The following is a 17,451-nucleotide window of genomic DNA, read 5'->3' on the forward strand; positions in this document are numbered from 1 at the left end:
GGACCAATATATCTCTGCAACCTTGTTTCCTGGTCAGTGCTGCCACACTTGCCTCCGTTCATGCTAAAGCTCATACCTTACCGTATCTACTATGGTTTCTCATGCTTCCACGCCTTTGCACAGACTGCTCCTTTTGCCCAGAATATCTTTCTAACTTGTCTGCCTGGTGAGCTTTCCTTCCACCCCCACTGCCTGATGAACTCCACCAACCCCACTGTCTGATGAACTCCACATCTATCCTTCAGGATCAGCTCAGAAAATCACCCCCCCCCCCCACCCCAGTGCTTCAAGGGACTTGAGCATTGTCTCCTGGTGCAGCTATCTTGGCAGAAGTGCTAGACTCCAGGGATTAGGAAAAGAGTGACCCGGGCATGGAGGTTTTCTTATAGTTCCATGCATGCTTTAAACCACTCCGATTTGGGATGGGGAGAGAAGAGCATAGAGAAGAAAGCTATTGGTCTCTGAATACCAAAAGCTGCTTTTCTCAGTTTTTCAGATGTTCTCACGCTCTCCCACATGACAGCCACACTTTGAGCCGCTAAGGCCCTGAAAAATGTCAGTACTGCATGTACTTTTACACCACCTTGTGTTATTTGAATATTTCCTCCTTGGCCAGAGCTATCCGTCTGCATGTATCTTTCTTCTTGAGGGCAAGTGCTCTGCTTATTTGGTCCCAGTTTTGCATCTCCAGCATCTGGCTGATTCGTATTATCCGTTTAGAAGATTTCTGCTGAAAGAATGAATGAAGAGATGTTTGCAGATTGAATGCAAATAATAAGGTTGCCTACCCTTTGTTGCTTTGAGGATCAAATGAGAAAAAGTGGCTATAAAAATCTTAGGGCCTTCCCTTCTTTCCACATAGTCCCACGGATCCTCACATTCGAGGGGGGACACCTTATGTCTATGTTTTTGTTTACATTATTTTCCTTTCCTCTGGGTGCAGAAACTTCCATTGTGAAATCATTGCCTGGGACCATTTGAACCTGAAAATCCATTCCGAGTCTACCTTTTACTCCCACTTCTTCAATTCACAGGAATCCTTCCCCCCTCTACCTTCCAGGTACATAAGGTGAGGAAAGATTTTCCAAGTAGACAGAACAGCATACAAAGAGGCTGGGGTCCCATTGTGATTTTATCCTGAAGGAGGCCAGCAGGCAGACAACAGTCCAACTGGTTTCTGCGTATGTTACTCTCATACCTTACCTGGTTATTAAATGATCTCTTACCTTTATGTTTTATTTTTATGGCACTAAAAATTACGACCAACAGCATTATTACAGTTTTTAACTACTGAGGAAAAAAATTGTATTGATTTGTTTTTAGCTATAGCAATATAATTTATGACTAGTAACATAACTGCAATATTTGGGCAGGGGAACCATTCAGGAGGTTGTTGTGATAGCTAGGACCTAAAAGGTCCTAAAATAGGACCCTTAAAAGGGACCTAAAATAGGACAGATGCTATGGAGACTGGAGAAGAAATATGGATGCGATATTTGGAAGCAAAATTACTTGCCCTCAAGTAATTGTTAGAAAGGGGAGGGATTTCCCTGGCGGTCCAGTGGTTAGGACTCAGTGCTTTCACTGTCTGCCATGGCCCCGGGTTCAATCCCTGGTCAATCCAAATCCCCCCCCCCAAAAAAAAAGAAAGGGGAGAGGGATAGTGGAAGGTGGAGTCAAGAATAATTAATTCTCAGGTTTGGGATTTAGGGATTAAGTGGATGAAAGAGGTGGGTTAGGTACTAAGAGGAAGTCTGGAACCTTTACTGCCCACTCCCAACAGGCCCCCTTCTTTCATATGAACAGCTGACATTTTCTCAATGTTTTGTAAATTTATAAGAAAAATGCATCTGAGAATACCTTTCCAGTGGGATTACCTTGCCAAAGTCCTCCTATGTAGGGCGCGGCCGGATAGCCATTACGCATGCACTAAGTATGCCGCTAGGGCGTATGCACCTAATATGCTAATCAGGTTTTGAAGCAGTGGCCTATCCAAAGTCCGGCTTGCGAAATGCGATAACCATACAGACGAATCAGGGACTTACACGAGTCCTTAAGCCCTTATATAAGCAGACAGGCTCGAGCGTACGGGGTCTTCCTTCCATCCGCCCGAAACCAAGCTGTACTCCAATAAAGTGTGATGCGAGAAGAATCTAGCGTGTGGTGATTCGTCATTCTGCTGGTCAGAAGCGGCTCGCCGCGAGTGGTGCCGAAACCCGGGAACCTGCGCGCCCCGCATGGAGGACCGATTCAGAACTCGACACACGGAGTGAACCGCCGTTAAGTAGTCCAGTTTAGGTATGTTTTTGCTGCAATAGAGCCCGAGATTTTTATTTTCGCTTTCGTTCTCTTCGTAGCTGTCGCACTTTTTGTCTGCGTGTGGCTACGGTGCCATCAGCCCGACCGAGTGTGTCTCCCCTGGCCATTAGATAGGTCAGAGATCTTCCCGCTTTAGCAAGTTGTTCATATATGAGAGTGAACTATGGGGAATAGTTCATCCGCGGAACCAACCGTTGGATTCCATGAGCCCATCCAAGCCCTTCTGAACGATCGAGGACTTAAGATTTCACATAAAACTATTAGTAAACTGTTGCAGGATATTGATGGTGCCGCCCCATGGTTTGCGGTGTCTGGAAGCCTGACTGTTCCATCTTGGGAAAAACTGGGGAAGGACTTGGCTGATCGTCACAAAATGGGGGAGCTCTCTCGAGGCACGTTTCCGTTATGGAGAATGATACATTCGTGCTTAAGAGAAGGGAAATGCGAAGATATTGTACAGATGGGCCGTAAAGCTCTTAGCATACATCAAGATAGTGCGTCAGAAAGTGAGAATATAGGGACTACGGTAGATAGGCCTAAGAATCCTAGGAAAAAGAGAGAAAAACAAATAGAAAAATCGGATGCAACGCCAGGATTGTATCCACTTTTAGATGAATTTAAAGCGCTTTATTTGTCTCAAGATGAGTTGAATCCCAAGGAGGAGGCGGATCTGGAAGAAGCAGCTGCCGAATATGAAAGAGGACGATATGGCAGTTCCCCATGTGCTCGTCCGCCATTTTGTGCCTCTGCGGGTGCTCGTCCGCCATTTTGTGCTTCTGCTAAATCAAAAGCTTTAACATGTACTCAGACTTCCGCTTTTATTGCTAGCGCCCCCCCTGGCGCTGCGGTTCGGGAACCGCCAAAGTGTACATTCATACCCAGAGAAGTCTGGTCTCAGGTACCCACAGCTTTTCCAGTGTTTGAAGACCCAGCCACACGTCAAAGATATTATGAGATGGTGGATTATAAAATACTTAAGGATCTTGCAGAGGCTGCCAGGGGATATTTAAGCAGAAGTTGAATATCCTGCAGCTGAATGCAACCAGAGTGGATCCAGTGACTCTTGGAGAATTTACCGCATGGCTAGCTAGAGCATTTTCCTTTTTTAAGGAATGGGTGGGTGTGGGACTGTTCGCAGCCTGCTGTTTGTTTGGGATAGTGTTGTGTCTCTGGTTGGTCTGTCGTATTCGCATTCGAACCCGGCGAGATAGGATAATGCTCACTCAGGCGCTTGTGGCCATCAGTGAAGGCGAGTCCCCCGCAGCCTGGCTCTCCACCCTAAAAAACATATGATCGCCCTTGCACAGAGGGGCCTTGCCGCCATTGCACCTCTATAGGGGATCGGCCCTAGGGGCTGCCTCTGCACAGAGAGGTCTCGTTACCATTGCACCTCCATGAGGAGCCCATGCCACGTGAAGACAGCCCTTGCACCCTGCAGTTCGATTGCGAGCATTGCACGCAGGAGGGTGTCTGCGAATGCAAGCGGAAACTACCGGTACACCGTGTACATACCCCGGTATGAGCACTGGTACAGGTCAATGTCCGCTGCAATGGTCGAAAAGAAAAAGGGGAGATGTAGGGCGCGGCCAGATAGCCATTACGCATGCACTAAGTATGCCGCTAGGGCGTATGCACCTAATATGCTAATCAGGTTTTGAAGCAGTGGCCTATCCAAAGTCCGGCTTGCGAAATGCGATAACCATACGGACGAATCAGGGACTTACACGAGTCCTTAAGCCCTTATATAAGCAGACAGGCTCGAGCGTACGGGGTCTTCCTTCCATCCGCCCGAAACCAAGCTGTACTCCAATAAAGTGTGATGCGAGAAGAATCTAGCGTGTGGTGATTCGTCATTCTGCTGGTCAGAAGCGGCTCGCCGCACTCCTACCTCCTTTGGAATCTGCATCATCACCGTGTGTGTGTGTGTGTGTGTGTGTGTGTGTGTGTGTGTAGGGAAGTGTGAGGCTGGTGAGAGATAATGACCAGAATTATGATATAATCTTTAGATTTGTAATTGTGAATTAGGTTCCAAAAATACTTAATTTGGAGTTATGACTCAGACTTTGTTATAGGAGCTCATTTATTCAATAAATATTGAGCACTTACTCTGTGTCAGATTGTTTTTTCCGATTAGGCATACTGCAGAGAACAAAAGAGAATAGGTCCCTGTCCTCATAGAGTGGGGGAGACAGACAATAAACGTATGATTTCATCTAGTGATAAGCAGAAAAATAAAGCAGAACAAGGGAATAGAGAGTGATGGGAAAGGCTGGGGAGCTGCCAGGATGGGGGAGCTATCTCAGAGTGTTCAGGAAAGTCCTCTTTGAAAAGGTGGTATTTGAGCAGAGACCTAAAATAAAGTGGTAAAGACTGCTGTCATCCATGAGATGGTGGTGGGGAGGGATAGGAGCAACACATAGAAAATGTTAAATTTGAGCTATTAGATATAAAGTGGAGGTGTTGAGAAGGGAGATGGATGTACAAGTCTGGAGTTCAGAGGAAGGTCGGAGGTGTAGATACTAATGTGGGAGTTGTCAGTTCAGTTGCTGGTTCCAATTCGATTTGCTTTTATCAGAGCTCAGCGTGTGCCAGGTACTGTGCTAGGCGCTGGGAACGCAGAGATGAAAGCACACAGATATATACCTGGCAACGTGGTCAATCCCAAATCTCGCTGTACTTCGGGCGCTCTCTGCGAGCACAGGAGGAGGCAGCGAGTTGGGGCGGGACACGGTGGGGAGCCGGAGGAGTTGACCGCCGAGCCGAAGTCCGGAGGCTGGGAGCGTGACGCACTGGGCTCTTCACAAAGGCAGCATTGTGAGGTCAGCAACGCGGGCGCAGGGCGGGGCAGTGCTCCCACCGTGAGCGCACGGCGCCCTCTGTAGGCCGCAGGCGGCGACACACCGGTAGCCTCAGCTTTCCTCCCCTCCCTTTTCCCGCCTTCCTCAGGCCACGTTTTTTTGTTGTTATAGCTGTTTCCGAGTCTTTCTAAGCCTCCGACTTCCGTCCCTTACCCCTCCTCTTCGAGGCCGGGAGTGTCAGTGTCTTCGCAGGAAGACTGCCAATAAAGTTTTTCCTCTTCTTGTTCTCAGGCTCCACGCCTCGCCCCAAGTACCGCGAGATCCGGCGGCGCGGCTAGCATGGCGGCGGCTTTTGAAGCATCGGCGGCCTTAAAGACCGTGGAGAGCGCTATGCCGGCGGAGCGCGTGGCTGCGCAGTTAGCGGCCCCGGAGCCAGCCCTCCGGCCAGTGCGGAGTCTGCGGACGGCTCACGACATCAACGGTCCGCGGACCCGCACCGGGGACGTACTGCTGGCGGAGCCGGGGGACTTCGAGTCGCTGCTGCTGTCGCGGCCGGTGCTGGAGGGGCTGCGGGCGGTTGGCTTCGAGCGGCCGTCGCCTGTGCAGCTCAAGGCCATACCGCTGGGGCGGTGCGGACTTGGTGAGGGCTGGGGCCCTGGAGGGGTCGCGAGGGCCGCAGGAGGGGGCGGCGGCGGCCAAGCCCGTGGCGAGGGCCGGGAAGGGCCCAGAGCGGCCGTCTTGCAGGGCTCGGCCCAGGGCAAGACACCGTACGCACGCGAGCCTCAGTTTCCTCCTCTGTCAAACGGAGGCGCAGTATTGAATTTGGAGATAGTTGAGGTCCATTCCACGCTGTCACGTGGTTCTACGTTTGGGAATATAAACGGCAGGAAAGATCTCAGATGAGATCAGCCTGGATTAGGGTAGGCCCTAAATCCAGTGACAAGAGTCCTTATAAGAGCAGGGAGAAAGACAGAGAAGAAAGCCATGTGAAAATGGAGGCAGAGATTGGAATTACACAACTCCAAGCCAAGAAATGTCTCAGCCGTCAGAAGCTGGAAGAGACAGGAAGGATTGTACCATAGAGCCTTAGGAGGGAATGTGGCCCGGCTGATACCTTGATTTCATATTTCTGACCTCCAAAACTTTGAGAAAATAAATTTCTGCTTTCTAAGCCAAGAAAAGAAGAGAAACGGTGGAGGTTCAGGGAGGAGGCCTGTTTCTGGATATGGCCACATGCTTGTTTTAGAGTTAACTTAAAAACGAAGGTGGTTAAGGATGTGATCTCTGGAGGCCTGTCTAGTTCTGGAATTTCATGTTGGTACCTAAGCTTCTTCAGTCAGTCCTGGCTAATGATAATTTTTTTTTTCCTCCTCAGATTTAATTGTTCAAGCTAAGTCTGGCACTGGGAAAACCTGTGTATTCTCCACCATTGCTTTGGACTCTCTTGTTCTTGAAAACCTAAGTACCCAGGTGAGTTTAGCTCAGAGGACCCAAGGAGGGTATGTTATGTGGATTTACTACAGGTCAGATGAAATACCAGTAGCTCCTCAGAGGTAGAAGTGAATGATTGTGTTAAGATATATGAAAAGTATACAAGTAAAGTAGATACTTAGGCTGGTGAGTGGTGTTGGTGTGGTTAGTGACCAAATACACGCTATTAGTGTTAGAAGTTTAGAGATTTCTGTTATTACTGCGTGTTAAATAAAATAAGTCTGCCATGTGTGTCAATTTTGTCATTACTTGAGAATACAGATAGGGATTCTTTATTCTTTTATTTGCTCACTAGATTGTGGTGAGGTTTAGCATTTGACCTGATTAGTGGTAATGAGGTGTTTGGCTATTGTAGGTAACTGCGTGTGGTTCTTACAGTGAATGTGTTATACTGATCTCCCACCTTCTGGGTTCTCTCAGAGTAGGGTCTAAGAGGGCCTTACCCAAATTAACAGGAGATTTGGGTTTGGAGATCATTTCTTCAGCAGAGATTTGTTGAGCCCATGTTATGTTTAAACAGTATGCCAGGCATTGGGGATATAAAGATGAATCAGGTATGACCCTCATAGTCTTACTTTGTGGTTTAGTAGTTACAGCAGGCTGTATTTCAAGTTCTCAGTCATGTATATCTGATGATGACTCTTCAACAGTGTTTTTTAACCCAGATACTCATATCTGGGTTAAAAAACACTGTAAAGCTTTTTGAGTCCTGCCTTATGTATTTATTCTACCGACTTGTTAAAGGTATATTTTATGTTGTTTTTAGATTTTGATCTTGGCTCCTACAAGAGAAATTGCTGTACAGATACATTCTGTTATCACAGCCATTGGAATAAAAATGGAAGGCTTAGAGTGTCATGTGTTTATCGGAGGGACTCCATTATCACAAGACAAAACCAGACTTAAAAAGTGTCATATTGCTGTTGGTTCTCCTGGTAAGATATCAATGCTTGTTAATAACTGAGGCTTTTAAGCGACTGAACACTTTTATATGGCAATAAGAATATGGCAATCTTTGATAATTATGGTAATTATTTTGAGGATTAAAAATGAAGAGCATTAGATTAGTGACATATAAACACATGACTGGATTACTAACAGGATTTATGAAATTTCTGTTTCTAAGGATGTTTAAGAACAAGTATGTGATAGGCTTCTGAGCAGAAGAGGAATGAGATGATTTCAGAAAGCCCTTCTAAGCCATGGGATGGGATTATTCTTTGCTTCAGTATTAGTCCTTCGGTCATGAGTCACTCAGAATCATAATCTAGCATTCAGTGCCTTACAAGTCTTTTGACAGGAAGTGTTTATTTTCCATACGTATTGGTGATGAAATGTGAGGGAAAAAATAATGGATTTAGGGAAGATCAGAACTCAGGATTTCTAATTTATGGTTTAGTGTGTAAAGAATAATGAGGGTTGGGTCAGGAAAGTTAGCAATTCAACCTGTAAGTAGAATAACAACATTGGCTGAAATTTGCACGGATTTGGTGCATATGAATATTTGAATATTTTTTTTCTGGACTTTAGGCAGAATTAAACAACTGATAGAACTTGACTACTTGAATCCAGGCAGTATACGTCTCTTTATTCTTGATGAAGCAGATAAGCTTTTAGAAGAAGGCAGCTTCCAGGAGCAAATAAAGTAAGAAAAATAACTAATTTGACTATTAAAATGGTGCTCCAAAGTATCTATCTTTTGCTTTTCTAGGTGGTGATTATCATCTGAATAGTTTCCATGGTGTGTGTGTTTTTCTTTTATTTTGCAGTTGGATTTATTCTTCCTTGCCTGCCAGTAAGCAGATGTTGGCAGTGTCAGCTACTTACCCTGAATTTTTGGCTAATGCTTTGACAAAGTACATGAGAGAGCCCACTTTTGTAAGACTAAATTCCAGTGATCCGAGTCTCATAGGTGTGTACAGATATTGGATATTTAGTGGGTTGGTTTGTGATATTCTGGAGCTTTCCTTTGCTAAGTTGGCTTTTGCTTTCATATTTGCTATAGAAAATATGTTCATTTTAACAGAAGACTCTTCTTTGTAGGTTTGAAGCAGTACTACAAAGTTGTCAGTTCATACCCTTTGGCCCATAAGATTTTTGAGGAAAAGACTCAGCATTTACAAGAATTGTTCAGCAAAATTCCATTTAATCAAGCCTTAGTCTTTTCTAATTTACACAGCAGGTAATGTACCTTAAAAAGTCATCTGGGGGGCTTCCCTGGTGGCGCAGTGGTTGGGAGTCCGCCTGCCGATGCAGGGGACACGGGTTCGTGCCCCGATCCGGGAAGATCCCACATGCCGTGGAGCAGCTAGGCCCGTGAGCCACGGCCGCTGAGCCTGCGCGTCCGGAGCCTGTGCTTCGCAATGGGAGAGGCCCGCGTACCGCAAAAAAAAAAAAAAAAAAAAAAAATTCATCTGTGGAACTTGTGAAATAAAAGGATAGGTGTGGGGCAGTATTTGTAAAATTATAACCCTCTGTGTTATTTTTCATAGAGCACAACACTTGGCTGATATCCTTTCTTCTAAAGGCTTTCCTGCAGAGTGCATTTCAGGTAAGTTCATCTGTTAACTTTAATCTTTGTTTAGTATCCTGACTTGAAGCTTCTCCAAAGTCAGGAGGAAGAGATACCACTTCCTGAGTTGTCTTGTGAGTGTGAGGTTACACTGAGTCTTCAGAGTAAAAGGAATTTGAGGTTTATTTTTCACTGGGATTTGTCTCTTTAAGAAGTAACATGGTATGTACTAAAAAACTAGAAAACTGGAGTTATATCCACAAAGAACTTAATAACTTTACAAAATAGAGCCTGTCTTTGTTATCTTAAGATAAACATTGTAAAAAAGCAAAGAATTGCTAACTAAATTGACTTTTACAGTCTTGTGGAAGGCAAAACTGATTCATTTTTGACACAAAGCTAAATTATTACTGTTGACCTAGGAATGAAAGATTTAAAGGAATTTTTGATAAGTGAGATCCTTTTTGATTGCTATATCAGCTTAGTTTTTAACCTGTTAGCATAAGCTCATTTAGTCGTGGTATATTATGAGATACTGGGGAGACTGTTTTCTGATGGGCCAGTATTTGGATGATAGATCACACTTCAACACCAAATTGGTAAACAGCTGGTTAAATCAATATTATTTTCCTAAGAATTGTTAAACCTCATATGGCACTTTGTAGATACAATGTTATATCTGCAGGCATAGCCTAGTCACCATTTAAAATTGAATTTCTAGTTGATTGCCTAACCATATTTTAGAAGATTCTGACTTTAGGTTTTTGTTTCTGACGTTAGTTCTTAACCTAGATTTGCATGTAAGGACAGAGTTAACTTTGGTTGTTAAAGCGTTAAGACTGGCAATTATGATTTCTGATTTTTGTGGATTTGATAAATGTATGTTCACTTGTTTTGGGTTTTTTTGCGGTATGTGGGCCTCTCACTGCTGTGGCCTCTCCCGTTGCGGAGCACAGGCTCCGGACGCGCAGGCTCAGCAGCTGTGGCTCACGGGCCCAGCCGCTCCACGGCATGTCGGATCTTCCCGGACCAGGGCACGAACCCGTGTCCTCTGCATCGGCAGGCGGACTCTCAACCACTGCACTACCAGGGAAGCCCTGTTCACTTGTTTTTATATGACTTTCTTTCTGGGTCTTTTTAGGCAACATGAATCAGAATCAGCGTCTTGATGCTATGGCTAAGCTGAAGCAGTTTCATTGCAGAGTCCTCGTTTCCACAGATTTGGTAAATTTCCTGTTCAGTTTGGGTGACTAATCAATCTGGACATATGTTCTGTTATCAAATGTACAGATTTCATCTATTATTTTAGGTGGGTGTAGCTGACAAGAATACCAGAAGATAATTGTCTTTCCAGTGCTGGGGAATATGATTTCTTCCTAAAAATGTCTTCTGTATTTTTATCTTTATTGTTGAAATTAGTCATTAGAAATGAATTTTCTTTTCCTTTGCTCCTAAATATCCTCCTTGCTCTTGAATATCCTCCTATTCTTAATTTGGCTCTTGGTTATACTGAATAATATAGTGTGCCATGCAACGGCTAATGCACACAAACAACTGTTCTCTTCTTCAAGACTTCCCGTGGAATTGATGCTGAGAACGTGAATCTGGTTGTAAACCTGGATGTTCCATTGGATTGGGAGACATATATGCATCGGATTGGCAGAGCTGGCCGTTTTGGTAAAAAAAAAAAAAAAGGAAAGAAAAAAGTTTGCGTGCTTTCTTTAAGGGGAGGAAGCTATAATGTGACAGGTGGACTTGAAGTGTCATTTATGTGAAAATGATTTACTACTTAACATTCCTTCTGTGCTTTAGGTACTTTGGGACTGACAGTGACCTACTGCTGTAGGGGAGAAGAAGAAAATATGATGATGAAAATTGCCCAGAAATGTAAGATCAATCTTCAGCCTTTACCAGGTATATTTTGTCTGTTTCATTTTGCTTTCAAAATAATAATGATAGGCCTAATAAAAATAATAGTTAACATAGAGTACTTATGATGTGTTGGATACTGTTCTAAGTATATATGTTAACTCATTTAATTCACACCACAATTACGTGAGGTATGTGCTATTATTATCTACCTTTCGTAGATGAGGATATTGAGGCATAGAGAGGTTAAATATTTGTCTAAGGTCTTACAGCTAATAAGTAACAGGGAGAAGATTGCAAGCTAACTAATGACACATGAAAAATGAAAAATATTTTCCTACTGCATTAACTCCATATTTTACTTTGTAGCCCTGCAATTTGATTTTATTCTTTTATATCAAGGGATGTATTTTACCTCTTATGTTGCTATGAAGGTAATTCTTGCCATACTCCCCTTTGTCACCATGGAGAAGGAATAGTATCTTTAATTTGGACACTGTTCTGAAAACGTTGAAGTGTTTTCTTTTGATTTTAATGAATCATTTATCAAGCTGCTTTTTTTTAAAATTTATTTATTTATTTTTGGCTGTGTTGGGTCTTTGTTGAGTCTTCGTTGCTGCGTGCGGGCTTTCTCCAGTTGTGGCGAGCTGGGGCTACTCTTCATTGTGGTGCGCAGGCCTCTCATTGCAGTGGCTTCTCTTGTTACGGAACACGGGCTCTAGGCACGCAGGCTTCAGTAGTTGTGACACCTGGGCTCAGTAGTTGTGCCTCCTGGAAGTCCCCACCCAGTTTTTCAGGGTTTCTAAAAAAGTTTTCAAGAGATCATTAATAGTTTCAAACATGCATTGTTTCCAAGATAGCAGTTTTAAAAAGCAGCTTGGGGCTTCCCTGGTGGCGCACTGGTTAGGAATCCACCTGCCTGTGCAGGGGACACGGGTTCGATCCCTGGTCCGGGAAGATCCCACGTGCTGCAGAGCAACTAAGCCCATGCACCACAACTAATGAGCCTGCGCTCTAGAGCCCATGAGCAATGCAGTCAATCAATAGAGCCCAATGCAATCAGTCAATCGATCAATCAATACACAAACAAACAAACTTATTTTAAAAAAAAACCAAACTCCTGGGTGGAAATACGGTTTATTTGCTATACAACTGACCCTTGAACAACAATGGGGGTGGTTAGAGGCGCTGAGCCTCCATGCAGCATAAATCCCTGTATAGCTTATAGTCAGCCCTCCATATCTGCCTTTCTACATCCACTGATTGAGCCAACAGCAGATTGTGTAGTACTATTGTACGTATTGGAAAAAATCTGCGTATAAGTGGACCTGCGCAGTTCATACCTGCAGTTCAAACCCGTGTTATTCAAAGGTCAACTGTATATGTTAATGCATGCATGTTAGTGTGTGTATATATATACGTTGTATAGATACATAAATGTATACTTATATAGTGTATACATGACCTTCTAGAAGATGGACTATGTAGTTATTGAGTAAATATAACAATGAATATTTTACCCATTTATATTTAACTCCTTTAGTGATTTTTACAAAGCTAGATGAAACACAGGTTTGGGAGTACTGTGAATTTTAGTAGTTTTAGCTTTGTGATAACTCATTTTCACACATTTTTAAAATTGCTCTAAGCTTATGTCCTGATTTACAAAATATTTGTTTTTAGAGTAGATGGTCTTTAGGTTCTCTGTCAGTTCTAAGACTATATTTTGTTAATTCTCTCTATGTATAAGTCTATTGGTGATCTTTATAGTTATAAATAATGGAAAAAGTAAATTGAAAATTGGTACAAGAGAGTTAGGACTTGTGGTAGGACTCAGTATCATAACATCTAGTGATAAAAATAAGATTTGCCTTTGGTTACCAGAAAGTGACATATTTGGATCTTTATGAAAAGTTAACAGAGCCCCGAAATGATGAGAAAATGATATTTATAGTGTTAGATCTATACTGGACTAGGCACTTGTGTGACAACAGACTGTTCGGGTGAGTTGCCTGGAGCAGGATTAGGAGGGAACTGGCCTGAATGATAGGTCTCCGCAAGCAAGGGATGGCACCTTAGTAGGAATCCATGTTTAGTTAGAGGGTCTGTTCAGTGAAGGATCAAGAGCCCCAGCTGAAGAATCCAGATCTGAGGGAATGAGTAGTGGGTACACATACATGGAACACCACTAGCAGCAACAGAAAGGTGAGGTCTTTGTAAAGCAGGGCCTCTGTGTACTTAGTCTGCCTAAGATGAAAATTGGTCACACTTTGGAAAGATCTGAGTGCAGGTGGAAGCAAGTTGTCATGCCTGGATGGGATAGGAAATTTATAGAGTTAGAGCCAGCAAATTTTTTTAAGCTTACAAGTGCCATTGGTACCACAGATCTTTTCACAGTCATCTGGCTTTTTTCCCCGTGGAGGTTTTTTTCCTCCACCGTTGAGGGCAGTGATTTCTCCCTGGTAGAATATAGGGTGGCAGATTTACTTGGGTACGGGGTTGCAGTTGTAATATTTCCCAGTTGGTAAGCTTTGGGGAGCACAATCCATTTTCTAATATCTTGTTTTGCTGTTATCAGTAGTGAGATAATGGGGAGGAGTTGGGGAGAGGGAGACGAGGAAGGATGGGAGAATCGCTGTAGAGGCATACCTCACTCCTAGAATAAGCTCTTTTCGAGTGAGGGGGTATGGGATGGGTCTTTTATATTTTTGGGCAAATTTCTTTACTGCAAGTTTTGCTTAGGTCTTTTAAAATCTAATATATTAAGCTTCTTAGTATAGTGTTAGTATATTTTGTTTCTTAATCTTATTTGACTGTGGGAAGCTTTATTAATCCATTCAGAAAATGCTGGTCTAGAACAGCTCGAGAATTTAATACTTTTTTAATTCCTTTTATGTAGATCCTATTCCTCCTGGTCTGATGGAAGAATGTTTGGATTGGGATGTGGAGGTTGAAGCTGCCATGCATACATATGGCTTAGCAAGTATACCTACACAGACCCTAAAACAAATTCAAAAAATAGAGAGCACCTTTCAAACTCAGAAAGTTCATGGTAACCACATGGCTTCATCTAGAAGTACTTCTGTATCTGCGCTGTCAGTCAAATCAAAAAACAATACCAAACAAGAGCTTCCTGTGCAAAGCCACTCAGAGTGTGGAATTGTAGAAAAAGCCACGTCACCAAAAGAACTGGGCTGTGCCGTACAATTGGAAGAGCAAAGGAAGAAGTCTATTCAGACGTCTGTTGAAAACTCTAGTCAGCACCAAGTCAAAGAAGCTTCTGGGTCACTCCCCAAAATTCCTTGTCTGTCTTCCTTTAAAACCCATCTGCCATGTACTTTGACTTTTGCAGAATTGATGGAGGATTACGAACACTATATTAAAGAGGGGTTAGAGAAACCTGTGGAAGTCATCAGACACTACACAGGTCCTGGGGATCAGACTGTGAATCCTCAAAATGGTTTTGTGAGAAATAGAATTACTGAGGAGAGAGTGCAGGTATTGGCAAGTAGTAGCCAATCTGGAGACTCTGAGAGGGACAGTGATTCTTACAGTTCAAGGAGTTCTTCCCAGAGCAAAGGAAGTAAGTCATGCTTGGAAGGTTCTTCTGATACTCAGCTGAAAGACTTGGATTCTAGTCCTGTGGGTGGCCATATCTCTTTGGAACAACCTCTGAATGGAAATGACACCCCTCATCTAGTAGAGTATCAAGAATCACCTGAAATCAAAATAAAGACAAGGCATAAAGAGGGAGCTAACCATAACCAGAGAGCTAAGCAGAGCCAGAGAAGCCTTCCCAGGTGGTCTTCCTATCGATTGCAGACAGAACCCCAGGAAGGTGGTTGGTATGACCGCCATAGGGAAACACATCCGAGTTTTTCTGACACCTATCAGGACTATGAGGAGTACTGGAGAGCTTACTACAGGGCGTGGCAGGAATACTATGCATCTGCTTCTCAGTCGTATTATTGGAACGCTCAGAGGCATCCAAGCTGGATGGCAGCCTATCACATGAATACCATTTATCTACAAGAAATGATGCGTGGCAACCAGTGATTATAGGCTGTACGTCACGCCATCTGGGGATATCAACAAGTGATACCTTTGGATTGCCATCCTTGACCTGTAGTAGAGTGGCATATAGTGGCATTTTTGAGGAACTGGAGAAGTTTTGAGGCTTTCCACTGGGACACATCTAGTTTTCAGATTGTTTTGACCTAAATCAACCTGATTCGGGTCAGATGAATTATCTTCTTTAAAGAAACTTCCTGGATGAGATTCTTGAAAGAAAATTTGGGGGACATAGAGCTAAAGGTCCCAGGGTGCCATTTTCTATAAGCTGTTCCAAAAAGAAACACTTAAAAAGACTTATATACCACTGCTTGCTTAAAAGAAATAAAAACAGTTGAGATTTGAAAAATAATGCTAGTTTATGCCGTGGAGTTCTTTCCAAAAGTCTTGGGCTACATTTCCATAGAGGTGTGTTCTTGTAGAAATTTGTAGCATGGTAGAACAGAAAGCCCCCTCTCCTTTTAGGTTTAGGCAGGAAGGAATAAACATTGCTTCAGACTTTCCTGAAGGTCCTTGATTTGATGCTGTTTGCTTCCAGTAAAAATATTTATTACCAGTAAAAATAGAAACTTAGCCAAGTGTGTTGACATGTTTATTGTTCATCTTTTGAATATCTTTTGTCTTTATAATTGTGGAAGCTGTGGGTTTTTTTGTTTTGTTTTTTTTTGCGGTACACGGGCCTCTCACTGTTGTGGCCTCTCCAGTTGTGGAGCACAGGCTCCGGACGCACAGGCTCAGCGGCCACGGCTCACGGGCCCAGCTGCTCTGCGGTATGTGGGGTCTTCCTGGACCGGGGTACGAACGTGTGTCCCCTGCATCAGCAGGCGGACTCTCAACCACTGTGCCACCGGGCAAGTCCTGTCTGTGTTTTTGATGTGCATTAAATAGCTAAGGATCATCAGTAGTGGCTGTCTTGTTTTTGTTTCTCAGGAAAAGGAGCAGCTCTTAATCTTTGTTGATTTTTGGATCCTTTTATGAATCTGATGAAAGCTATAGATTTGTCCCAGAAAATTTCTCATTCTATAAACAAGAATAGTATATGTAATTTCACAGGGTTCATAGACCCTTTGAAGCCCATCTGTGGAACCCAGGTTAAGAACTGCTGTACTCTGCTGGTAGGCTAAGGGAAGTTTCTAGCATTTTTCTGAGATGCTGTATCTGTAAATTATGATTTAGATAAATGGAAGTTACATATTCTTTAATTTCTTCTCTGTAGCAGTTCTTTTATGAATATACGATTGGTTCCCAAACTTCTCTGTGAACAGATTTGTGGTGAGAGAACCGAGTATGAATAGAGATATGTATTTACTTTTTAAAAGTGAAGGGAAGCTCTCCTTTCCTGTGTGCATACTTGTCTAGGCAATATAAACACTTTCCCCCACGGCTGTCAGCAAACATCCACAGCCATTGTCATTTACTGTCTGACACTCACATAACACAGCCCTAAACTGTTTTAACTTAGATTCCTGTCATTTGGGTTGGGCAATGATATGCTTTATTTACATGTATCATTATTGTACATGTATTGCCAAGTTAGAGTGAATTAATTAACACTGCAAATCCATAATTAGGTCCAGAATGTCATTAAAAAGACTTTAATTACATGTTTAAATAAGATCTTGTCACTGCTATATAATTGAACTTTCCTCTTTTTTTTTTCTACCCTTTCCCCCACAATACAGCCAAGTTCACAGTTTTTCATTGCTAGGGAATTTTAATCAGGATACTCCTGCATCTTAATTAGAGATGAGGGTACCCATTCGTTTTGAAATTAATTGGATTCTCTTTTAGGATTGTCTTGTGATCGCTTTTTTTTTTTTAATAGAAGAATAAGCTGGAGGTAAGCATATACATAACATGAAAATAATAGTTTCATTTTTCATAAGCATTTGCTAGGAAAATTTCAGCAGTTACCTTCCCTAATAAGGGATGTAGTTATTGTGGCTGTGGAAGGAATCTGCTGGCATTTGTATGTTACTGTGTGTGGAATTTTAATTTGGAATTGTCATTCTAGGTGCATAACCCCTTAATCTTTTGGGGACTATAGATAGGTTTTAGGCAAACTCACTTGAGAATGTTGTGTAGTAGAAGGAGCAGTTGTCTTGGTTGACTCTGTTACTACCTGTTTTTTACTTTGTACTAGTCATTTAACCTCTCAGGGTCCAATTTTCTCATCAATAAAAGGAGGCAGTTGGACTAGATTTTTAGGGTCCCTTCTAGTTTTAAGATTTAACTAATACATGACTAGTAAGAGAAGATAATTTCTAGTTAGAGAAAAGAATAATCTTTTTATGAGTATAGAGAGCCTTTATACATTCACTTAATTTGGATGAGGGCTAGTGTGAATTGGTTTAATGTCTGAATTCTAGAATACTAAATACACTAACTGCA

General features: G+C 42.8%; 1 protein-coding gene across 3 annotated transcripts; it reads left to right on the forward strand.

Moving 5' to 3' along the window:
• Positions 1–4,978: 4,978 nt before the first annotated feature.
• DDX20 (DEAD-box helicase 20) lies at positions 4,979–15,958 on the forward strand. Of its 3 annotated transcripts, none has more exons than XM_032638962.1 (11): positions 4,979–5,138; positions 5,409–5,757; positions 6,493–6,587; positions 7,375–7,543; positions 8,139–8,253; positions 8,378–8,520; positions 8,652–8,790; positions 9,101–9,159; positions 10,262–10,344; positions 10,692–11,034; positions 13,889–13,933. In XM_032638962.1, exons 2-10 carry the CDS (start codon positions 5,457–5,459, stop codon positions 10,893–10,895), a joined length of 1,308 nt encoding a protein of 435 aa, XP_032494853.1. In that variant the 5' UTR covers positions 4,979–5,138; positions 5,409–5,456; the 3' UTR covers positions 10,896–11,034; positions 13,889–13,933. The 3 variants fall into 3 exon arrangements, with proteins under 3 accessions (XP_032494853.1, XP_032494863.1, XP_032494845.1); XM_032638972.1 differs by having other exon boundaries at positions 4,980–5,138; positions 10,262–10,797; positions 10,933–11,034; positions 13,889–15,958; XM_032638954.1 differs by lacking the exon at positions 4,979–5,138 and having other exon boundaries at positions 5,411–5,757; positions 10,692–10,797; positions 10,933–11,034; positions 13,889–15,958.
• The last annotated feature ends 1,493 nt before the right edge of the window (positions 15,959–17,451 follow it).

This window comes from Phocoena sinus, chromosome 1, assembly GCF_008692025.1.
Source record: "Phocoena sinus isolate mPhoSin1 chromosome 1, mPhoSin1.pri, whole genome shotgun sequence".
Lineage (NCBI taxonomy): Eukaryota > Metazoa > Chordata > Mammalia > Artiodactyla > Phocoenidae > Phocoena > Phocoena sinus.